This window comes from Protopterus annectens, chromosome 1.part0, assembly GCF_019279795.1.
Source record: "Protopterus annectens isolate FY-2018-M chromosome 1.part0, PAN1.0, whole genome shotgun sequence".
NCBI lineage: Eukaryota > Metazoa > Chordata > Ceratodontiformes > Protopteridae > Protopterus > Protopterus annectens.
In genome coordinates this window covers 1,664,281,669-1,664,307,362 of record NC_056725.1, presented here as the reverse complement: position 1 = coordinate 1,664,307,362, position 25,694 = coordinate 1,664,281,669, and the positions used below count along the sequence as shown (strand labels likewise).

General features: G+C 43.0%; 1 protein-coding gene across 1 annotated transcript in view; it reads left to right on the top strand.

The window, feature by feature from the left end:
* Window positions 1–16,161, top strand: part of JOSD1 (Josephin domain containing 1) — a 598,744-nt gene extending 582,583 nt beyond the window's left edge. Inside the window, exon 5 of the mRNA XM_044068376.1 lies at window positions 7,344–16,161. Coding sequence (XP_043924311.1) covers window positions 7,344–7,443 — 100 coding nt within the window. The 3' untranslated portion in view covers window positions 7,444–16,161. The remainder of the gene's footprint in view (window positions 1–7,343) is intronic.
* The last annotated feature ends 9,533 nt before the right edge of the window (window positions 16,162–25,694 follow it).

The window sequence follows — 25,694 nt, the reverse complement described above, 5'->3', positions numbered from 1 at the left end:
CTTTTTTCCAGCAACTGTTGGATTTCTGTTGCTGCGGCCTCCCTCTGATCGGGTGGGACATCGGGGAGGTATCTGGGGCTGCGTGGGTAAAGAGAAAAGGGAATCTGATATCCTCTGAATATAATGCGAAGCACCCAGCTGTCTGTCTTGATGGACTCCCAAGCTGCTAGGTGCTTCGAGAAACGCCCCCCGACTGCCTCCAGAGTGGAGCAGTCGGGCAACCCCTCAGGGGTGTTGCGTGGGTTGGTCCGAGAAGAGTTCTGTGGATCCAAAGTTCCGCGGGCCCCCTCTGCCTCTAGGGCGGCGTCCACCCTGCCCTCCTCTGCCACGGAAGGGCTGGGAGTCCGGAGCGGGATGGGACAGTTGCGACTTCCGGAACCACATCTTCTGTCCCTTTTGGTTCTTGGAGAAGGACCTCTGGGGATCAGAGAAGCGGACTCCGGCAGACAACGTCTTCCCGTCCTTCTCACTCTGGACCAAGGTATCGCGAACAGTTTTGCCAAAAATGGCAGAACCATCAAAAGGGGCATTAGCGAAAGATGCCTTGAAGGGTTCCGCGAAATCACAGTGCCAGAGCCAGGCCTGGCGCCTCATGACAAGGCCCGCTCTGCTGGCTCTAGCGGCTCCCTCTGTGGCATGGGACAGTAGCCGCATAGAGGTGTTTGATATGGATCGGAGAGTGGCCATCCGGGTGGAGTGCAAACGCTTGTCCTCTGCCGACATGGACTCGGGGGTGGGGGGGGGTGACGCAGCGTACTCTTTGATAAGGTCCCGCTGCAGTCGAAGCACATGTGCCATGTAGTTCAGCGACCTCACAGAGAAGGTAGCCGAACTAAAGACCCGCTTCCCTAAACGGTCCATTGACCGAGACTCCTTGCTCGGGGGATGAACCGAGGGACTCTCATGAGCTAGTTCCCTCTTGGTGGCTGCCGCCACCAACATGGCATCTACAGGGGGACCCTTACTCCAGTGGGACTTGTCAGAGGGTGGGCTAAGAATTTTGTCCGGGCGCTTGGGGACTGGCTCCACAGTGTTCGGCTCCTTCCACATCCTGGTAGTAATCAAATCTACCAGGGGGTCGGCCGGAGGGGACACCCAAGAGGTAGACTGGCCTGCTTCAAACCCCTTCAGGAACACTGATTCGTCCGAGGTAGGCTTTGGGGCAGACCACCCCCCCTTTATCCTGAGCATCTCCATGATGTCACCAAATGAGACATCTTCGGAGGGTGATCCTGGGGAGCCTTCCCCCTCCTCCAAATCCGTGTCCTCAGTCAAGGACTCGGGGAGAGTCCAGGTGCCTCCTTTTGCACTTTCGCTTGTGAGGAACCTCCTTGGGGGGGGCTTTCCGAGAAGGTCTCACCAGCCACGTCTTGTTCCAAAGGAACGACCTGGGACATCAGAGCAGGCTGTCCGGCCAGGTGATGGAAGTCGGGCCCAACAGAGATTGAGTGCAGGGTGGAGTTGTGGCAAGGGCCGGGGGCCTGGAATCTCTCGACAGGGATCTCTCCACCACGTCGAATGCCGAGGGAGAGCTGCTCTCTCTGCGATCCGAAAGCAGATCCTCACTCTGATCCGACGGACGGATCGGGGCTGGCGCCAAAGCGATCGGATCCGATGAACCAGTATGCTCCAACCTGGACGGAGCCGAAGGCATACAGATACCCCCGGATCCGAAGCTCAGCCCTCGACTCAGAGAGCTCGGATCCGAAAAAAAATGGACCTGACAGACTCGAGGCAAGTGTCGGCGCCGAAGTACCCGAGACTATCGGCGCCGACACACGCCTGGCTCCAAGGCTGCCCGGCTCCGAAGACTCCGAGCCCGGGACAGAGAAGGAGCTATCGGGGCAAAAAAAGGGGTCGAGCTCCCCCCCGGAGGGAGGGGGAGGCAGGAGCACTCCCATCTGCAGTTGGGCCTGGAGGAATCTTCTCATTATCCGGTCCAAATCTGCATCCGTGAGACTTCGGGTTGATCTTGATGAGGTCACCAAGGCGGGACGGGAGTGTTGCCTCGATGACCTCAAAGGAGATCGGATCTCCTCCTCCTCAGGACCCGGTGAAAGGCACGGGGACCGGATCCGAGACGGAGGAGACCCAGAAGTCCTGGAGGGAGAAGACCGCTTAGCCGGGGGGGGCCGAAGTGGAGGCCTCAGCCCGCCGCTTATGGTGCTTCTCCCTCCTTTTCTCTTTCCTGGCCTCCCTCTCCTCCGGGCCTAAGGCGGGAGGTTGAGTCCCGGCCGGGGGGAGGGAAGCAGGAGTGGCAGCTGCAGCGGGAGCCACAGGAGGACCGGAGGTAGAAGCAGAATCCAGGGGCAGAAGACTGGCCAGAATCAGCTTGGACCTCCGGTCCTTGAGTGCCCTGGGGTTGAACGCCGCACAGATGGAACAACCAGAAGACAGGTGTTCAACCCCAAGGCACAACACACACCGAGTGTGGCCATCCGCCGGTGACAGCTTATGGCCATACTCTGTGCACTTAGAAAAGATCAGTTTTGGGACCTCAGCCATTTTAACTAAAAGAGATCAACACACACGTTAGGCCCCAAACACACACACAACCCTAACGGAACCACGAAGGAAGGGGGAGGTAAATGACAAAAAATAGAGAGTTAAACTAGAGAGGGTTTTTACAAAAAGGAACCTGTAAACACTCACAACCAAAAAACAGAAGAAAGAGAGGAAAAAGGTAAATTTTTCTCACAAAAGTCTCTAACGCCTGGAGCTGTAGATCAAGCTGCTGTTGGATAACTGCGGCAAACTAGATCTGAGGTCAGTCAGGGTTGGCAGGGGATTATGGGTAGGGGAGGAGCTTGGAGCTCGGATCTAAAGCTGTTGAAAACTGCCGGCTCGGATCTGAGGTCGGATCCGAATCCCATAGGTTGCTGCACAAATTAAATTAACTACTTCAGATCTAATATTTTCCCCCTAAAAACACCCAAACTCATCTCACTAATACCATTGTTAAACACAATAAAAATAAAAGAAGAAACTAAATACCTGGGAATCACCTTTTTCCAGAACAATGTAAGCCCTAAATGGCAAAATATAATGCAAGACTGTAAAAGATGGAACAACCTAAAACTACCATTCTTGGCCAAAGTATCAATAATCAAAATGAACATTTTACCTAGACTAATGTATATATTCATGACATCACAGACAACAGTACATAATAAATTCTTCAAACAAATTCATACCTTCCTAGCAAAATTTATATGGGAACCCAAAAAAAACAGAATCTCCTATCCAAAATTAACACTCCCCAAAAGCAAAGGAGGACTAAATCTACCAGATTTTAAAATGTACTACTCTATCATTAACACTAACAGAATATTAAGAATAGCTGAACATAACCCGTCAATGGAAAATTGGTCTCCTCTTTGGGTGACTATCTATTATAGATATATTAAAGCTCTAGGTTTCAATCCCAAAGCACTTCCATTCCTGAAGCAGAAAGAAATAGAAACGTGTAACATTATAGAGCCCTTAAAACATTCTGTAAACTTAGCGCAAAAACTCTTTCAATTCTTGAACCTTAGACAAGCCATGACAATACTGCAACCCCTTCATAAAAACTCAAATTTAAAAATAAACAATAAGATGCTGGACTTAGTCCCTTTTTCCAGACTGAAAGATAAAACAATCCAATATATTTATCCCTACCTTTACTGTTCAATACAAGAAATGAGGAACCAACTTAAACCTCCCTAAATCACACATAATAATCCTAAGCCAAATCAAAGAACTGTGTTCCAGTTACCTCCAAAATGTTACTATGACCAATAGTGACATAGAAACTTGTAGCAGGTTTTGGAAAACTTTTATCACAACAAAGAAAACTATTACTAATTCATATAAATGATAAATGAAATCAAATACCAGAAAGACCTCCTCTTCTCTAACTACTGGAGAAAAATTAAACCATCCATAGATGATCAGCAAATAAGCCAGGCAATCAATCTAACACTGAAGATTATACCCCTCAGAAAGTTAGCATACACTCAGCTCATGATCAATAATAATGCTTATTTTACACCTGCAATCCTACACAAATTTAACACATCAAAATCACCTTTCTGCCCACACTGTAAGGACCAGATAGCTGACTTAATCCATGTATTTTGGAGCTGTAAATGTGTCTGTAAACTCTGGAACTCTCTCAATGTACAATTACAAAAAACGGGTTATCAAACATCAACATTAACTTGGGAATTCACTCTATTACACATTCTCCCACCCAACATACCAAGAAAACAAGCAAATACACTTTTAACAATTTTCCTACTAATGAAACTGTATATAGCTTTTAAATGGCTAGATATGATAAATATCTCTTGGGAAGGTTTTAAACAAGTAACTATACAACACCTTTTAGCTCATAAAATAGTAATAGATAAACTAAACAAAAACATGAAATCGAGAGAAATTTGGGAACAAACCTTTAATATCATATTAGCATAATTCATCACACAGCAACTTAGAAATACACTATAATGGAACCAAAGAACACATACAAGTTCAGATATTACATAACTTGGATATTGCAAATGTATGTACTGTGTATATAACTGTGGAATTAACAGTGAAAGCATCTATGTACATAGTGTAAATAGATATGTTGTACAACCTATATCCTGTGGTATTTGACATCAATGTATAACATATACATATGGTCATGTTGTAAGATGATTTTTATTTGTGACATTTATTAATGTAAAAATAAAAATTATTGAAAAAAAAGAAAAGAAAAGTTTCTCTGTCTAGTGACAGGGTGAAGACATTAGCCCTTTATGGCCAGACGCAAGCCTTGTTAGAATACCGGTCATGATTTTTTCACCAGGGACTCATTCCATTATTAAGGTTCATGCTTCAGCTGTCTCCCCTTGACTTATCAGCTCCCCAGCCCCTTCTGTTCTTACCCTCACCTGAAACCTTTCCTTAGAGGTCATACAGTTTAGACCGCCCAGGAGAAACCATGCCCCTATTTGTCATTTAAACTGTGTCTTTAGAAAAACTTACACTACCACCTTTTGAGCCTACAGCTTCTGCTCCCATATAGATGCTCTCTTGGAAGACTGCCCTGCTCATAGCCTTCACTTCAGCCATGTGAATCTCAGAGCTACAAGTGCTGATGTGTAAGGATTCCATCACTGTGTTCCCCAAGGACAGGGTAACCCTTTAAACGAATCCCTCCTTCATGCCCAAAGTAGCATCAGATCTCTCCTTAAATCAAGCCATTCATTTGCCAGAATGCTTTCCCAACCCACACAATAAAGAAGAGCACATTTTGTACTCCTGGTTGTGCAGAGACAGATCAGAACTTACCTGAACAGAACAAAATTCCTTAACAGAGCAAACGTCTGGTGGCATTTGCAGAAGAAAAAGAAGACAGAGTGGTTTCAAACAGACTATCTCAAAGTGGATAGCCAACTGCATTAGCTTTTGTTATGCCCATTTTGCAAACCAGCATTAATGTGGGTCAAGGCTTACTCCATCAGACACAGTGCAGCCACCACCACCTTTCTTAAAGATGTCTCTGCACAAGCTATTCTGGAAGCTACCACATGGACATCTTTCCACACCTTTAATAAACATTACCTTCTAGCAGCTGCCTTCAGGGCTAGGGCAGTGTTTGCTACTGCCATCCTGCAAAACCTTCGTTCCCAAGGGCCAACACGCTGCCTGCCTGCCCTGTGCCCCCACCACCTAGTAGGTTTGAAAGTCCTCCCAAGGATCAGTTCTGTTATATTGAGTGCAAAGAATGTAGAACAGTTGTGTTGCACTTATCATGATTGTAAATGTGTTGAGTAGGTCAGTGCAGCAGTACACATTCACACCCTCCTACTCTGTCTGCTGCACTGTCCTGCCCCCCCCCCCCCATTGCAGGTGACGGGGGGGGGGGGGGAAGCATTTCAGATGTATAGTCCTTCTCCAGAATCTTCCCCATCTTTACTTCTAAAGTATAGCGGATACCTTCCTTTACTCCTGTCCAAAAAAGTTTTGACATGTGGAAGAGTCATGCTGTCATCGGGCATCAGACTGCTGCTTATTGTCTGGAATGACATGAAGATTGCACCAGCAAACAGATGTCCAAATGTCAGCTGTCATTCAACTAGGGATGATGAAAAGAGTCTGAAAATCAGGTCAGTCATGGACTTTTGCATGGCAGGAAGACCCATGGATCAGTATTGCAGCATTGGTGTACTTTAACATCTGCAGTTGTGGTAAATGTGGCACAGCTGCACTTTTTAATCACTTATTGTTACTTATATTTTACCTAAATTTGATATCCTGAAACTGATCCCCTCTAGTATGTCCTCCCACATGCTCTGTCTTCTTGAAATCCGGCAGGCATTCAAAATGCATTTAAAGAATACCTCTCAACATCCTGGCTCTGTAGCTGTACATCTCGGGATAAGTCATCTGTCCACGTTCTTCTTCCTCTTGCACTATACCTGTTCTCTCTTAACAACAATAGCTCTGTCTTCACCCACCCCCACCTTCTACCAATGATGCCTCTCTTAGCTCTCATTTTACCACTCATTTAATTTGTCTCAAAATTAAATCAGCATTATGCTGTCCACCCTTTCTAAATAACTGTATTGCGATATATATTCTACTGCCTAGTTATTTACCTAAATGTATATGTAGAGTGCAAGTAGTATTGAAGCTTTATTACTGTCTGTGTAGTTGTTATAGCTTATCTAGTTTGTCATTGTAAAATGTAGTTTAATTGAATTCTGCCTGACATGGATACAGTAACTTAATGTTCAATTTGTACTGCATTTACTGGAGCTTTTGTCCCCAGGCCTCTACTGAAAAGGGGTATTTGTGCTCTTCCAGACTTCCATGATCAACAGATATAAAATAAATCCATAGAGAGTCGGGACTGAGTGCTGTGCTGTATAAATTACTTTAACTTCTGGTGTCTAAAGCCCAGAGAGGGTTCTCTGTGTTTGAGTACATTGTCTGCAGCCACTCACAGGTCCTAGCCTGATTTTCATTTAGTATTTTTGGAAGCATGTTGTTAAGCAGACTGCTCAAAGTGAGCTGTGAAACCCGCCTAGAATGCACAGTGACTGGTGCTAAATACATTTTACTAGCTCTTAAATAGCACAGAATCTTAGGGTGTTTATTATCCCATATGGCTGTAACTGCATGAGACTGGAACCAGCCAAGGTCTGCTAAAAAGTGAAAATGGATTCGCCTGTCAGTTTTAGCAGACCTTAAAGAAGTCATGAGCTGTTTACTGGTATTGCATTTTGTCTCTATTTGTGTTGCCTTAACTCCTTAATAAAGTCATTGAGGCTACATTTTGATTAAATGTTTTGCGTTTTTTCATTTAGGAAATTTATGAAACACCAGCTGCGGGGGAAGAACTGTGAGCTTCTCTTGGTTGTTCCTGAAGAGGTTGAAGTCCAGCAGACTTGGAGGACTGACATGTGATATGAAGAATCTTGACAGCTGAGACTGTTGCAAGCTACTACAAATCCCATGGATTGGGGAATCTTAAAAATACAACTATTTTTGGATTCTTTTCTTTTTTGTAATTTGAGGAAGTGCTTGCATATTACTTTGAAATGCCTTGCTACACTATTTTGGGGGTAGAATTGGTGCTTTTTTGTTTGTCCATTTTAGTAGGGCAGTGGTTGAGGTATTTATTTCTGATGGTTTGTTGTGGCTTTAACCACCACTGGTTGGCTGTAAGGTCAGCTGCTTCTGATTGCATATCTAGTTTGCTGGTTGCCTGCACTTTTGGTGTTGGCACATGAATCGCACCATACGTGTATGTGTGTACATACATGCTTTTTTTTTTGTCTGATTGGTTGTCTTTCTGTTCATTTAAAAAATCAGCCTGATGAGGGTAACTCAGGTAAGCCATTTTTTGTCTTTTGGGGGGTATTGGTGCCATTAAAACAGACATTCTTTACTGTTTTATGAGTTTTGGTAACATTCTCTTAACTCAGACTGGTCTTTTTAAAAATATCCAGTTTTATGACCTTGACTTCAGTGTAGTTGACTTGTAGGACTAGTAGTGAATATGAGGATTCTGCATTCTGAGTTGCTCATAAAAGGAGATGAGTCAAGCATGAGCTTGCCTAAAAATCATTGAAGGCAGTTTTTCCTTTAATCCCTACATGCCAGATTATATTTTTTTCTAAGATGTTTTTTCTCTTAATTGTCAAGGGAGACATTGTCAAAGTTTTCATGTTTAGGGAGGTTTAATGTGCCTGCCAACACTCTGCTGGTGTGCTGGAGGCAGGACATGTCACAGGAGCTTCTGTAGAAAAGTAGATTAGGTATGTTAAAGGGAAGATTATGTAAGGCAGTAGAAAAAAGATTTTATTTATTTAAACAGACTTCATTACTCTACTGAACTGCATTCCCTAAGGTAGTCATTTACATGCACTTAAGCACTGGGAGGCTACAGACAATTTGCATTCATAGCTGGCATTTTTGGCACTGTACAGGCAGAGAATACATTCTGTGCTCTTGGTATGGATGAGGTAGAGTAACAAACTAGAAAAAAATGTAGCTTGCCTTTTTCTTTGTGCGTTACTTTTATGATCACCTTTCATAATTTCATACTGGTGGTGGGGCTACAGCCGTAAATAAGGGAGGAGTGCTTTTAAGTGAATATTATCAATCCCCAGTAGCCTAATTGATAAAGAATTGGCCTCCTAAGCCAGGGTCTGTGGGTGCATGTACCATCTTAGTTGGTATAATCCATTGAGGGTTGGCATAATGGTTAAGTTGTTCACCTCAGAGATACAAGATACATGGTTTAATTATCACTTTGTGAAGCATAGCTAGGCTTAAAATGTTCCCCCCAGGGTAATCAACCTAGTAGTCACCTATGAACTGTAGGTGTGTGTTTATAGCTCACTGTTGCAGTAACCAAAACTCTTCTACTAGTCTATAAGATGTTGCTTTTTTCATTTCCTTGTAACTTTTTGAATAATTCATTGTCAGTTTTGAGCAGAGTATTCTATTCACCAGGCCCTCTGAACCCTGTACTGTAAGTAGATGGTAGGCAGAGACCTGCCATAGGGCAGCACAGTCATTCTTACAGAATGTGTAGCCCTTACTGCATAAATGTCTTCCATTGAGAAAACATGCTACTAGTTGTACTAACATTGAATTAATGTATTCTCTTTACTGGTTAAAGGTTTGTGGGGGTCCAATCTTGCCGTACCTCATGGAAGGTGGTAATGGATGATAAATTAATATAGAAAGCTGGAACTTTAATTTTAATGTGATGAGGAAGCAGAGCTAGAATATGAGGCTTGCACAGTAGGTGTGTAAAATGAGTAAACTGCACAGACCTTTCATTTTTCTGTTTTTGAATATAAACATTTTGACCGTACTTGAGGCCCAGCCAAGCTGTGGATCACTGGTCTGTTCTTGTGGAGATGGCATCTAGTGACCCCCCCCCCTTCCTTGTGTGTGGAAAGTCAGATAGAGGGCGGTGTCCTGGATGAAAGTGGAAAATAAGTAAAGCAGCCCAAAACTTATGATTCTACATTTGTTTGTACTTGTTACGCTAGGGAGTGGAATGTGACTAGCTGCAGAGTTGTTTGGTTGATGTTTATAGTAGATTTCTTTGGCTGTTAACTAGTATTCAGCAGTTACACTGATGTCTGAGCAGATGTCACTCTGACTAAATTTGGTCACCCGTGTCACTGTTGTTGTGTAAGGTCAGAATGAGAGTATGATGCTGCTACTTTCTGTTAAGATTTAGTTTAACACCATCCAGTCATTGTAATGGTAGATATCTAGCCGGTCTCCCCTTATGAACAAACTATAGAGCAGTGTGACATTTAATGATCTAGGGCAATAAAGGTAGTCTTCAGACTTTTGTGCATCCACAACTAATGTCCATAAATCCAAAGTGATCTTGGATGTGTCCAAGTAGCATGTGTGGTTAGAGTATTTGTGACATATCTACATCAGTTACAGATTGCAGGAACGGCAGTGTCTTACCTTTATTAATTGATTAAAATAGTTGAAGTCTGCTCCGTTGTGTCCTCTGTGGTAAAAGCTGCATTTTTTTTTTTACTGGAAGTCTCACGTGTGGCATTTTTACTACCCAATTACTGCACTGTGATTATTCACAGGGGGCTTTGGCATAAGCTTTTATATATGTATTTTGGTGTTTGGAGGAGCATTATTGCCTTGCCTCTTCAGAACAGTCTTCAAAACTTCTGTCAGCATGTGCTATTGAGGACATTTTTTTGGACAAATTAGTTTCCCTGGCTTGGCAAAATAAAGCCTGTTTTTCCATAAAGTCAAAGTACTGGTTTAAAGATGGCTCTTGTCTGCTCAGAATCCTCTTTTTTGAATCTTGAGGGGTGAAATGTTCTGCAGAATTCAGGCTTGATGGCAAAAGACTTTTTTTTTTTTTTTTTTTTTTCCCCTGTTAATGTAGTAGATTCTGTTTTGCCTGTTCAGGCAAAGGGCACAATATTCAAAATGTAGTATTGTGTTTGCTTGATCACTTTTTGATGAAATTTAAAATGTGTTCTTTGTTTTTGCACATTGTTTCTGGCAAGGAAACCTATTTTGGAGGTGCCATCTGAGTGGCATGATTCGCTATTGTAAAATGCATTCTGTAACTGCAGACTATATTAATGGGATATACAACAACAGCACCCTGGAGCATGATACAAAAAAAGCAACAACCACAAGTTCCACCGAACAATTTAATAAAAGCTAAGAATAACTTCTCTCTCTGACGTCTCGGCCAAAAGCCTTCAAGGAGTATAATACATATAAAAACTAAACAATATATATACACAAATGCAGCTGCTAATTAACCATTCAGCATTTAGCAATTAATTAAGCAATGCTTTCCAATTAAACTCTTCATTTAGTCCATATGGAGGCATTGTTTTAAACTTTAAAATATACATTGCTTCTTTTTGTACTAAAACAGATTTAATATCTACATGATTTTTATATTAATGGGATAAGCTGCTGCTTAACCATTCTTGTCTCATGCTCTATTTTCTTCGAAGTTGAATGGTCTGGAAATCTTGCAGTTTTCAGTTTTTTTTTTTTTTTTTTTAATGCACTTCAGAAGTGTAACTACCAAGTCGGCAGTTAAAATAACTGACCGTTTTTATGGTAAATAGTAAATTACTTTTTTTCTTGGATCTTTTTTCTACACTAATGTCTGCTGGTCATCATCCCTCCTATAAACTAACCAGCCCATTCTTTCCATTTTGCGCAAGAGCCAGAGATCATGCGTTCATCTAGTCAGACATTGAGATTGTACTGTGCAACTTTATCCCACTATCCTTTTCAGCAGCCTAACACAGTACTGGCTTGGTAATGCATGCTGGTTTCATTGCTTGGGACAGCTTAAAGTTACTTTCATGATGCACAGTTTCATGGGACCTGTGCATCTTGGCTTGTTCTAATGTATATCTGCCCCTGTTAAGTAATTGTTGATTGGACAGCACATTAGGCTGACTCCTCCCCTTGGGATGGTTTTGCCAGCTTTGGCCACTGATTCCCTCACCCATCCAGCTGCATCAGTACCCAAAGTCACTTGTTGATTCTTAATCATTGTGACACTGTTGCTTTACTGGGCACCTCAGAGCTGACAGGTAATGTTTTGTGTATGGGTTATGATATCAGATTCCTTCACTTTTGCGAGGGGGGGTATAAAACATATTAAGCAGTGGGGGGTGTCTTTTCTAAACTAATCTGTTACATTTTATAACTGTTTTTGCAGAAAGTTACTTTAAGTAATGGTTTTGGGAGTGTGTGGTAGGTATGGCACAGAGGACTGACACCATTAGAAGTTAAGCTTTCTTGGTCTAACTTTTTTTTTCTGTTGGACATCGGTGCATTTACTTTTTTTGTCAATATCCTTATAAGTCTGCTTTTTTTGTAAACATCTGGTAGACTGCATATCTTACCAGAGGGGCTGTGGCTATTGGACTCAATCCCTGAAGCACCATTTCAGATGCTCTTGGAGTTTTTAGAGGCTTCTACATTCTGCCCTCCCCACCCTCACCCAGCTCTTTGATATCTGTTCTGATCTCCAGGATGATAATGAGCAGTAATTTGCTTGGTAATGTAAGGTGCCTTTGACCTAACTGAGATTTTAAGCTCAGTGGATCCACTGCTAGCTCGCATATTTTAACGTCATAAACTGTAAGTCTTACAATTTCCATTTTTCCTTTTATTATCATGCAGAGTTGTCCTTTACATCAAGCACTTCCTCATATAGATCTGGATTGTCTTGTCCACTGCTCACTGTTTCACTACAAAGATTTTTTTCAACCCTTGAAAAATCCGTTAATCCTGAAGTGGGATACTGCTGATTTGTACCAGTTTGTTTACTTTTCCTGCCCATCTAAGAATTTCCTGTCTGAGGGATGTGGCAGTTTAGTGACCATCTTTACTCTTATTCATGCTCATATCAATTCTTCTGAAAAAATCTGGCATGAAGTACTGAATTTAAAGTAGTGAATTTGACAGCTGGAATTGCTAAGTTGTACTGAGTTGGAGTAAAGTGTGCAACTGTTTGTTTTTTTTTTTTTCTTAACATGGACCTTGTCCTTTATATGCATACATGTACAGATGCCTGCTCACCCTCTTGATTGGACATCATTTCTTAGGCTGTAAAAAAAATGCAGCAGTTGAGAAGCAGATCATCGCACTTTCATCATACGTGTAGCTTGTAACTGGTTATTTAAGATTGTACAAATTCTGTCTTAATGTTTTGTTTTGTTAAATGTTCTCTCCTTGTAATCCAGAAGTAAGATGTCCTACCCAAACACTCATTGTAGTTAATTCCAGTGTAGGTGATTCAGTTAGCACTGGTTGAAGGCCATATATAAGCTGATATATAGAATGGTTTATCTACAGAGACGAAAAAGGTCTTGGACTGTCAGATTTCCAGTGGGCCGCAAAACAAGGTACAGGTCACCCCTAAGGAATGTATAGAACACTGAATACAGGAATCTTTGTGATCTCTCCAACTGCTTGACATGTCTAGTAAAATCCATCCTGAAAAGGGGGGGGGGCACTATATTCGATGATGGGTTTGATCAGGACAGAATATAGAGGAGAAAAGGATAACTTTGGATCTAAAGGAAATACCTTTTTCAGTAAGCTGTGCCAGATGGGATTTCCTGATCACTGTTTCAACACAATCAAAGGTGAGAAAATTTAACAACAGTGTTCCAAGGTCTCTCACAACATCTGTGTTTCTTTGAGGTTAGGAGTTTTCCTGCACTATAAGCTGATGGAGGGTTTGTTTACCAAATACAATAAGTATTACATTTTTAGCATTTAGTTGTAGCCCATTTTCTGAGCTTCTACTATTAACATTAGGAAGTTCACTTTGTAGCTTCCACATATCATTGGGGGATTTGAGTATAATACCCTTTTTACAAACATCTGCAGATTTTGATAACCAGAGTTCCCTGTTTTTTTTTTTTTTTATTTGAGATCAGCAAAGTATATGCCGAATAGCAGAAGTTCCAGCACAGATCCCTGTGGGATCCCACTTGGTTACCTTTATGCTCTGAAGCGCCTGCTGCCCTCACAGTGTGGGTTCTGTCCCTCAGCAATTTAATATCCATCTAACTACATGGGGATGCATTTGAAATCAGTTTAGTGTACTAATGTTGGCATGTGGGGTGCTTTCAGATTGGTGAGGTCAAGTTATGCAGTAAGGAATGCATGACCACTATCCACTGCTTGCTTTACCCTCTCAAAAAAATTTACTAGATTCATGTGTCGGGATATATCCTTAACAATGTCAAACTGCTTGGGAGGAAGATTTTTTTATATTGTTTATAAGGTCAATTTTGACCTGTTCCATGGCTTTGCAGATGAGGCTTTTCAGGCTGACGGGTTAGTAATTTCCAGGGTCTATGGTGAGGCTGCTGTTGTGAATATGTTTCAAAGTTGCTGTGCACCATACTTGGGGAACAAAGTTGGTGGATAATCTCAGGTTGAATAGCTGTAGGAGCATGTATAATTTAACTTTTTTTTTTTGTTTTTTATCTGTGTTTCATAATGTACACAGTCTGTGTAGTATGATTATGGTGGTCCTCTGTATTTTCCTTGAGATAATACATTTGATAGTTTTTAAAAGCTTATAATAGATATTGTCAGTAGTATCCACTGCTCATTTATCTTTTCATGCACCTGATGTTGCTGTCTTAAGTTTCCTTGTTCTTTTGAAATGTCTTTCTTTGCTAAGGTAGTTTATTTTAAGGGGGGTTTACTATGTCATTTTGCTGCAGATGCGAATTCCGTGTATTGGACGGAACAGTGTATGCATATTTTTGGTGTTGCATTCCAACTTATTTTAATTTGTATACATTCCACTTAAGGTTCTGGAAAGTTGAAGATTCTTTGCATACTGCTGGTGGATGCAGTTAATAGTCCATTAACTTTACATATACTGCTTTCGTTTTTTTTTTCCTTTATTATCTGCATTACTCCATGTGTCTTTAACAATGTTAAGACAGGAAAGATTGAAATTTGCTTTCAGAAGTACCATGTTAAATTTGTATAATGGTTGAAAGCAGAAGTTAGTTATTTAGCCCCCCTCCGAGCTAGATTACTTCTGAATACTGTCATTGTCTCTTAAAAGTTCTACTGCTTGACAGCAGGGGAAGTGAATTCAGGTAACCAGTAAACTGGAACTTTGCTAGTCTGCCACATGCAGCTAAGAAGTAATTTCATCCTTTGTTTTAGAACAGGTCCTACTTGAAAGGTCACAGAAAGCTGCAGTTTCATGTTTATTGCTGATGTCATTGCGTACTGTTTTTTTGTAAAAGTAGATTACTTTGTAATAATGCATAGTTATGTGCTACTCTGAAACACAAATCAGAACATTTTTTTCCTTCATTGCAAAAGTTGATGTTTGCAAGGATGGTTTCAGTTCCTGGATTAGACAGGTTAGTGTGGCATCCACTAGTGACTGATTATGGGAACTTGATTGTTGTCTTTGTCTGGATTATAACATTATTTTTTGTGGTTTATGCTTAATTGTAATCTTGCACATGAATGGGAACATAACATTTTTGGAATGAGTGAAACTTTACCTTGTTTTTGTTGCAGGTTAGAGAAATGTAATGCATTCAGCCTATTAGTAATATTTTTGAAGTTTATTTGCTTGTGAAGAGCTAGTTCCATTTTATTCTGATGTTACTAAGTTCAGAGCCATTCACTGTCATTGAAAGACATCACAGAGTTCACGAATCAGTCTTTTTTTTTTTTTTTTTTTTTTTTTTTTTTTTTTACTAATTATTTTCTGACACATTGTATTATGTACATGCTGGCTTGTAATCATTTGGAAAGAGATAGATCTGTTGCTTGTATTTACCCTGGTAGAGCACAGTTGAGGGTAGTTTACACTGGTAGCATTCTAGAACTATTCTTTCCACCAAAGTTGTATTATTACTGATTTGTGAACCCTTTACTTAAAAGTAGTGCCTTTTACATGTAATAGCCTGTTGTATAATTAGAAACGCACACTTTTAAACAATATATGTAAAGATTAAAAATTGGCATTGCTTATTTGAATTTCTGTATACTCTTGTAAGGATCTGGTTAAGGACATGGCTTTGCATCCAATTTTTTCCACAGCTGCTGTTGGTACCCAGGTAAAGCCTAACCTGTTGACTGATCACTGAATAACAGAAGAACACTCGCTTATTGAGCAGAATATCTTTTTAGGAAATTTTAGGTGTCTTCTTTCAGCTGGCCCTCTCCCAGTCTACTCAGAACCCCTCTGCTTGCTTTGTTGCCAGGATATCAGTTGGCCTGTTGCTCCTAGGCATTTTAAGTACCAATGTGAAAATGTTTTGTGGAATCAGAATTAGTATGTTAAACCTTGAACATTTGTCAAAAAGAAGAATGCTTTCAGTTGCCATTTGCCCTTACTTTCTATAACAGTTGGATTAGTAAAATGAGAACCACAGCACCAGTAGTCTTCTAGTCCATGAATATTCTATTTCAGAAATTTGCCTTTTTGTTTACTGAGAATATGTATTTTGTTAACCAGATATAAACTTCTGTATAAATATTAAAATAAATGTATGTTAATTTTTGTGATGCTGAGTTGTTACAGAAAACCTAATGTAAAAAGTTTAAAATGTTTAATTAAAACTGAGTATGCAGTTTATTTTACTTGAACTGTGTGGATATAATTTGGTTTTACAAGCAGAAATCTTGTCCGTGTTTAACATTCAACAGAATTGTTCACTTGAGATTTAGCAGTATTAATTGCAGAATACTAAAAAATTTGTAAGAAATAGCTCTCACTTGAATAACCTCCAACAAGGGTAGCATGTACTCCATGAGGAGCAAAGGCACCAAGAATAAACCTGTGGTTCCTCCACACCAAAGAGAGAGGACTTCTTAAAAAGTAAGCTTTGATGCAACCTACTGAGTGACCCAGAAGAGAAGTAGCAAACCATTCAAGTATAGTGCTAGTGAAACCACAATATTTAGACTGCTACACTCCGCTATAGTATATCAAAATTAAAAGGTAAAGGAGGACCAAGATAGAATGCAGCCTTTGATTTCAGATGAGAGTCCAGATGACTGTGTCCACCTTCATGTTCCTGATTTCCAGACAAAGCTGAAACAGAAGTCTAGTGAATAGCCAGATTTTTGGGAAATGACAGCCTGACTGAGTGAAGCTGAAACTTTCAAACTGTGAGTTACAGAGCATGCTCATCCCAGATATTGAAATCACTCGAGTCAATAGGTGATGTGTACTGGCTTGTTGAAAAGATCTGAGCAGTCCTGCACAAGTCCTTATGGTTACTAATCCTAATAAAAGTTTTCTAAGTGATGTGGTTAGATCTTAAACCAGACTGACTTGGGTCAAAATGTCATGAGATGTTACTTAAGAAAACATCTGTATACATGCCACTTTTTCAGTAGCCTTCCCTATAAAAAGAAGGACGGCGATAGTGTCAGTTGTCTAAAAGGTTGGGGTCTGGAATAGGTTGATTGAGAATGAGGAGAGAGATCAGAGCATCTTTAAAAGCTTTCAAACTTTGTAGGTCCAAGAAGTGACCAAGCAAGGTATATATAGCTATTCCCAGCTAGTCTAGACAAGTTTAACAAGCTTTGCCGGACCAGAATCCAACCTGCAACAGATAATGCAACAATGAAGTCACAGTTGTGACTTCATCATACTTGATGATGGGAGCAGTCTGACCTCTACAAGGTGGCACAGTCCTCAGAAGAGGTTGCATCCTAAGAGACTGTGAATGCACAATAGCTAATGAGCTTGCCTGAGAAAGCTACATTGTGTATTCACCACTGAAAAGCATGCACACCAATGATAATGGTGCAAACAAATGACTGCAGTGATTACATGCAACAGAAATCTCACTGGACGGAACTTCTTGCATGAGATTTTTGTTTAGCATACTAAGCATTCAGATGAAGCTTATCCTTGAACAAGTATATCATGTGCCATTCACTCTGTTGGCATTGATTAGGGCTCTTGGTCAAACCATTACTCATTACACAATAGAACTGGGATGTTCGCTAACTGGGACCACAGAATCCAGTGTGCCAATTGTGGCTGTGTTACATGCAGGCAGGAACTTCAACACAGCTTCCATACAAAGTAGGTGTGTTTATGAAAAAGCCATCAATGATTTTGCCAAAATCCCCATGGATAACCTCTCCATACCCAATGGAGTGACTTTGTAGATGCACAAACTGAAAAAGAACCCAGGTGTAATGGTCAAAGTGATGGGGCCCACCTTGATGTCCTTGTTTTCCAGATGTAGCTGAACCAGCATTCCAAAGAATACCCGTATTTATGGGTAACTGCAGTCTGCCTGAGTGAAGCTGAAGCTGTCAGAGTGAGTTATATACCCTATTCAGCTTTCAGTCTTGAAATCACCCAAGATGAGTTATTGAGGGGATTTGTGTGCTATATCAGTAAAGAAATCCATGAGGTCCTGCATAAATACTCTATTGGCCCTGGTAAATAGTACACAAGTAGTAATTTACAACTCACTCCTGCCCCTTGGACATTCAAAGGTGTTTGTGCTACCCTCCAGTATCAAAGCATAACATATAGGTGTTCCACCACTGAATTTTGCCTTTCCTAGACCTAGAATTAACTGCTCTGATTGGATAGATTCAACAAATGAGGGCCACTGCTATCATGCAGAAGGGTCTCTGCAATAAGTGCCAGATTGCATGGAGCACATGTGAGATGTTTAACTTTGCACAGGCTTTTGTGGCCCACCCACAAAATATTTTCCTTTGTTTTACAGAAGGAGCTAGCCAAGTGGAAAAGAGAGAAGAAAAAGCTTAAATGATATTGGCTTTTGGATCAGTGGAGTTCTCTGCAGATGGGGACTTAGCAGTATGTTTTATGAAGCCAGGACTTTGCTGTTCAGAAGCCATTGATCTGACTTTGCAGGCCTTATGCAGTAGTAAATTATTTTTTGTCATCTGCTGTGCATTTTTTTCCCTCTTGCCCCTGTGTTTTTTTTTGGGGGGGGGGGTGCCCCCTGCCATTACATGTTATAGTGCTGGTGCTTAATTCTTTATGAATTGTTATATTATTATAGTTGTAACCATAGGGATGTAGTCACAGGCAAAGTTCCTGACATTTGGTGTAACCTCTAGAGCTTTGAATAACTCTCCCTTTCCCAGTACAGGAGCACCCTTTCTGTTGATTTCAGCACATTTCCAGTATAAGAATGTATCAGTCTGTTTCATATTCAGATTATTCTTGCCACTTAATTCAGATATCTTGCCAGTTATCACTGAAAAGTCATCCATCCTGTTGTCCATACTGTGTTTTGGAAAGTGGTTTGACACCCATTGCTGATATGCAAGTACCCTGTTGAGGAAATGTCTCCTTTTGTCTTGTAGAATTTTTTTTTTCTGCTGCATTGTTGGACTGTTTTGTAACCCAAGACTTAAGTAGGGTATGTCTGATGTATATCCACCTTTGAAAAGGAATCCATGTGCCTGTGGATGCCATACCCTGCAGAGATGGTTCCATTTGAGTTTGCTTGAGCCCTTCTTGTGATATCTCCTCTTACAAAGCTTGCACCATTTTCATTAAAAAGAACTCTCTGCCTTCCATCTCAAAGAAATGAAAGTAATTGCTACTTGTGCCTGCCCATCAAATGATTAACAGTTCTTCATGTTAGATTTCTGTCTTAAAAGATTACTTAGGTGGATAAGCCCAGCAAGAGAGGGATAAGTAGATAACTGGAGATGACTTACAATTTTTTTATTGCAGTTCATTGTTGCAGTATCAAGACGTGAGATCTACCTACAGAGAACCCCCCCCCCCCCTGAATGCCAGAGCACTCCCTCAACCCCACATGGCCCAGTGGACTCTCTCCCCTTCTGACATCAGGACCATGGTATAAATGGTAGTTGAACACCTCACTTGCTACTATTGTATTGTCAGTATAACGGATCATCCTGAAGCCAGAGCTTCAGAAAAGTACCCTGCTAGGGAGTCTTTTTTACCTATTCTATAGAGCTTGCTGTTGTAGATGTCAGAGCAGAAAGGAGATGAACTGTTTTGAATGTGGGGAAATGAATTCTACAGAGATTAATATGTTTTTTACTAGGTCCAGTGCATGTTGTGCCCAGCTGTCCTCACTGTGTTGTATTTTCTTTAGGACTGTCAAGTGTAGGTCAGTCTGTAGAAAAGTACTTGCAGCAGGAGTCACGTGGGTTGGACTTCGCACATTATGGCATCCACCAGTACTGCTTCTGATATCCCAAAGAAAAACATGAGAGAGACTAGTACTTGGGCGGCTGTCCACACAATTTCAGTGTCTTGATTGCCCCCCACCCTTTGGTTCAAAGTTGCCGATACAGGTGAGGGACTTTTGCAGCCCCCATTTTGAAAAATGAGTGTATCTTAGGCTTCTATACGGACTGCCCTGGAGGTCCCCACTGCATTGGTTATATCCATGTCCTCTTGTGCCAAAGCCTTCTTTTCTGAGGCCAGATCCATTTCGTAGGCCCTGGCCTTCTGTGCATGAGTGTTGGTCACAGAGTGTGAGGGTATCCTTCCTTGTTTGTCATAGAAGAGGTTGAAGGAAATCAATTTTTGATTGAAGACCCAATCCACCTAAACCCAAAAGGTCATTGGTTGATATGCCCCAGCTACAGCTCTTGGGTCCTCAAGTCCAATACTTCCAGGTCATTTTTCAGGACATTTTCAGACTGGTACAGGGTTTTAGGGATTTCATGAAGACTGCCAGCACCTAGAAAAGACTCTGCTCCAGGAATCTCCACTGTTTCGAGAGAAGAAAAGGGGTACAGCTCCTAATAGAATTCCTTGATTCCTTCAGGCAGTGGAACTGCTATTTTATGTAGATCTGTTCTCCTTCCTTTTTCTTGACTCTTGTTCTGAAGGCACTCTGCTCTCAACATTGCCACAGGAGGGCTTGTCCTTTGGGGATAGGTTTCACAGAATGAAAGAATCCTTAATTTTGTGAGCCTGAGTTCTTTCAAATCCAGGTCATGTGCAGACAACTTCTGGAACTGCCTGAGCATATAACCCTGGCCATCCCTCTACACCTTGTAGCCACGTATTTTCTGTGAAATATCCTTGCAGCCAAGATTCCCAACCCACACCTACAAAGCTGCTTCTATGAGTCCATGAATCCCACAGACATCTGTATAAGAACCCATTAATAGATCCTGCAATGGTGTCTCTGGATTCCATTGGTGGATCTAGTGGAGCTGCATCCAGGAGTCCCGTGCCAAACCGGGAGTATAAGCTTCATGGCAAGTTTATGTCTTGGCCATTGCCTGCTATTTTCTCATGCTCAAATACCAGGAGTTTATCTATGAGCAACTGAGACACAAGGCAGAAGTGATGTATGATAAGAATCTGGACTTGCTGATGTTCTTAGTGTTACATTGTTGCAGTCCTCACATATGGGTTATCCAGCTCCCGGTAGCCCTCAGTCGGCCCGAATGCCAGAGTTCTTGGTGTATGACGTCGGCTGCCACCAGTTGTAAAACTGATGTCAGTACGTCAAGTATAAAGGGAGGCAGCTGACACCATTTCCTCAGACTTTCTTGCCACGGAACCTGAAGCAGATGCAATTGGCACTAGTGTCGGTCGGCCTTTTACCTTCGCTTTCCAACTACCAAGTTGAAGACTCTTTCATAACTGTCTTGCATGTGGAAAACAGATTCCACACTGTGATTTCCATTCCTATTGTATAACTTGTTTGGGCCTTGAACATGACGTCCCTAACTGCGATCTCTGTGCTTCCTTTAACCCGCGTACCATATGACATAGAGCTAATATTTTCTATAAGCATTTCGGAGTCTGGCTTAAGTTCGTCGGTATGGCGTCCTTCAGATATACCTAGGAAGCGCAAAGACACGGACTGCGACAGGCCTAGGGTTAAATCTGCTGATGACACACCAATGAAATCGGTCATCAGCACAGCGGTAGTCAGTGAGGTGCTTTCGCAGCCCCTGCAGTCCACAGATTTTCAGCTGCAAGCCTCTGCTGAGACCTTTACGGAGTCCTCCATGCCACAGGCTGCTGTTTCATCTTCAGACCCTCTGCCTGTTGCCACCAAAGATGGGTCCAGAGGTGCTTTGCAGGCACCTGCTTCTGACGCCTCTTTTCGACATGAGACCAGAACCAGACCGACTACCTTAATTCAGACTTTTGCAGTTGTTAGGCCTCCAGAGTCCCTCCAGATTGCTAGTAAACCTTCCGGCCGCAAACCTTCTCACAAGCAGGCATCGGCCTCCACTCCTGTACCTTGGTCCCAGTTGGTAATGATGGCTGGTGATCTTTCCCTGATTAGGGGCTCCCCCCCCCCCTTCAAAGAGGGCTAAGGAATTATCTCCTGATGTTTTGTCTGTCTCAGATTCTAAGATTTCCAGTATGTCTGCTGGTGAAGAAGGAAATTCTCAACTTTTTTCTGGCTTTGAGAATTCTGATGCTGAGGACTCTATCCCTTCTGCCTCCCCTCCAGAGGATTTCCCCTTTGGAGATATTTTGAATACTCTTAGGGAGCATTTTAAATGGGAATGTCAGGATTTTCTACAGTCTAAGAAAAGAATCAAGGAATTTTTAGATTTGCCACAGCATAAGCCTGTGGCTATACCTCCAGTTTTGGAAGTTGTGGATGATGTTTTCATGGAAAATTTTAACTCCTAATTCTGTTTCTCCTGCCCCGAGAAAACCAGACCGGTATTACATTGTTCCTGAATCTCAATTCCTTTTTAAAAACCCTACTGCTAATCCAGAAATTATTTCTCAAGGCCCCAAGGGTTTTAAGGCTACTGTTGCTAAAAACCTTGTGCCTCCTAATAAGAAATCTAAGGTCTTGGACAGGTGGGGTAAAAAAGTCTATACTTATGCAACTCTTGCCATTAGATCCGTGAATTGTCTTTTTCACATGCTTAAATATCTGCAGTATGCTTTGAAGGCTATCGAGGCTAAACATGTGGATTTTCCTTCCATGATGTAGAACAAAGATTTGCAAGACTTAATGAATTCTGCCATTTTAGATGTTATGTGATCCTATCTCGCCTACATTCTGACTGATGGGTTCGGAGCCGATCCCTCGGCTCCGACTCGGCACGCTTATGCCAAAGAGCGAAGTCTCTTATTGGCTGAGCTTACTATATCCCAGGATGCACCACTACCAGTCCCCCAGATCTCGTTTGCCGCTAACTAGCAAAGACGTGGTCTCGAGCTGGCTGAGCTAAGTAGTGTTTTTCACTAACTTTTTCTGTCAGGAATTTTCTAATTCTATAACAAAAAGCTGTTTTAACAGCTATACCGTACTTTTTGTGTGTGACTGGTATTTTTGTGGAAAATTTTGTGTGTGATTGTGTGTTTGTTCTGACTAGAAGCCCCTTTGAATTGAAGGGCCTTTCCCTGTCAGTCAATTGTTTTTCAAATCCTTAGGGGTTCTAGGATCCCCTTTAGTTATTTTTCTGTAGTTGTCGGACTGTCAATCTTAATCGGCAACCGTAAGCTAATCTTTGTAGTGACAGTCATTTAAAAAAAAAAAAAAAAAAAAAGTGTGTTTTTCTGTGACAGAGTTACTAAATTTGTTGCTATAATGTCCCAGGCTCCTAGGCCTTCGGGCTTTAAGAAGTGCACTAAGTGCAGTTTTAAAATGTCAATCACAGATGACCACTCTCTCTGTGTATATTGTTTGGGCGCCAAACATTTGCAGGAGTCCTGCAGCGTGTGTCACGCGTTTTCCTCGAGGGTCCTCCAAGAGAGGAAAAATAAACTTATTTTGAAAGGCCTTATAAAACCCTCTTTTGAAGAAGCATTAGCGTCCTCTCCTTCTCCTGCTAAAAGAAAGGCGTCGGCTCCGACCAGTCCGTCAGACCCGACCGCCAAAAGACATAGGCAGGCTTCTCCTTCGGCTCCACGGACTTCGGAGCCGAGGGTGGAACGGTCTGCCTCGATGCCTCCAGTCTCGACTCCTCTGGGTTCGAAGCCGATGGCTGGGGCATCGAGAGGCGGGTCACCTTCATCGTCTCCACTGATCTCGGAGCCGATGAAGGTTGTCCGCTCAGACACTTCCTCCTTGGCGCCGAAGTCCTCTTCGGCACCGATGGAAATTGGTTTGGACACTCCTTCGGCGCCGATAGTTATCGAGTCGCCTCGGAGCCGGTCCCCTAGTCCCTTGGAGCCGTTGGAGAGACCTACTTGGACCCGTTCGGTCTCTTCCAGGTCATCGAGGATGTCAGATTCGGACATAGACAGGGTGCTCCAAAAACTGTTCCAGTCCCCAGTCTTTCAAAAATTTGTTTCGGCTCCGACCCAATTGGCTTCGGAGCCGATAGCCCACTCCATTGCCATTCCTCCTCCGACCGCTTCGGCTCCGTCGGAGCAGGAGCTGATGGAGCCAGTAGAGATCCTGAGGTCGGCTCCGACCCTTATTCCAACCCCGGCCTTCGGGTCCGAGTTTAGCACACGGACTTCTTCGGCTGGACCCGGGGGTGACGTTTCGGGACCAATGCTGTCTGTTCCGAGCCTCCCTCTCGGTGCTTCGGCCGCGGGACTTCCGTCTGCTATCATGGCTCCGGGGACCGGACTTTCCCAGGATTCTGGGGGTCCGGCTTTCAGAGCTATGAGGAGTGCCTTGGCCAAGTCTTCTTCGGCCATCTCTACGGCTTTACCGGCACCTTCCTGGGCATGGAGACTGGGTCTTTGGCAGTTCCCCTGTCTCTAGGCAGCGGAGCCCGGGCCTGAGGTTACCCCACTGGGGTTCCCCTCCTCCTGAGGGTTCTTCGAGTTGTCGTCGGAAGAGCCCCCAAGGAAGAGATCGTGCAAGAGGAAGCACGTGGACTCCCCCGGCGAGTCTCTTACATCGGACACTGATCTTGATGATGCGGAGGGGTCCCCAAAGTCGTCCTCGGATGATGTCTCATTTGCAGACATTCTAGAGATCCTTAAGCAACGAGGCGGCTGGAATTCCAAACCCCCCTCCGTTGATGAGTCAGTGTTTCTCAAGGCCTTCGGGGCTCAGCCCTCCGCCTCCTGGGTGTCTCCGCCCTTCGACGAGCTCCTGGATTTGGTTTGTCGGAGGGCGTGGGAACATCCAGATACTGTGGAACCAGTGCCTTCTCGCCCTAACAAATTTTTGTCTGCCCCACCCGAGAAGGAGTTCTTAACGAAAGGAGTGGCTGTAGATGCCATGGTGGTGGCATCTGCTACCCAGCAGGACGTGGCAGAGGCTTCAACGTCCGTCCATCCTCCTAATAAGGAGTCTAGGAGCATGGACCGGTACGGGAAGCGCACCCTGACTTCAGCGGCCTTTACTCTGAGGTCCATGAATTATTTGGCACATTTCACCAGATTACAGAGGGATCTGGTCAAGGAGCTCTCAGATTCCCTCTCAGGTAACCTACCTGAGCAGCTAGCCCAGTCGGTTAGCTCTCAGTTGGCTATCCTCACCTCGATTTCTAACTCGTCCATGAGGCTCATCTCATATGCGGCCGAAGGGGCGGGTAGAGCGGCAGGCACAGGCGTGGCTCTACGGAGGCAAGCCTGGCTCCGTTTGTGTCATTTCGCAGAGGCCTTCAAGTCTTCCTTTGCCGACGCTCCCTTTGATGGGTCCTCTTTGTTTGGACCCAAGGTAAAAGACACTCTTACCCGCTGTGAGCAAGAGGGAAAGACTTTATCTGCCGTAGGAGCACGTTATTCCACTCCCTTTCGGCCTTATCCCAAGGCTAAAAGAGGAGGAAAGATGTGGTTCCGCAAATCACAGAAATTCTTCCCTCAACAGCAGGAAGATTCCCCTTCCAGAGGCAGAGGACGGGGAAATTTTTCTGGGAGACGCCGTCCCAGAGGCGGCAGAGGGCCCCGCAACACTGGAGACCGCGAGTCCTTTCGTGGCTCTTCAGCCTCCCACACTCTATGAGGGATTGCCCGGCTGTGCTGCTCCGGAGCCAGTCGGGTGCCGTTTTGCCAAGCACCTAAAAGCCTGGGAGTCTATTACTCAGGACAGATGGGTGCTTCGGATTATCGCCGGAGGTTGCACCATTCCCTTCACACACTCACCCCCACCGTCCAAAAAAATCCCGGACTCACCACCCAGTCAAAGGGAAATTGCAGCTGTAGAAGCTTCAAAGCTGCTAGGAAAAGGAGTCATCCAACCGGTCCCCACAGACCAGATCGGATCCGGAAATTACTCAAGGTTCTTTTT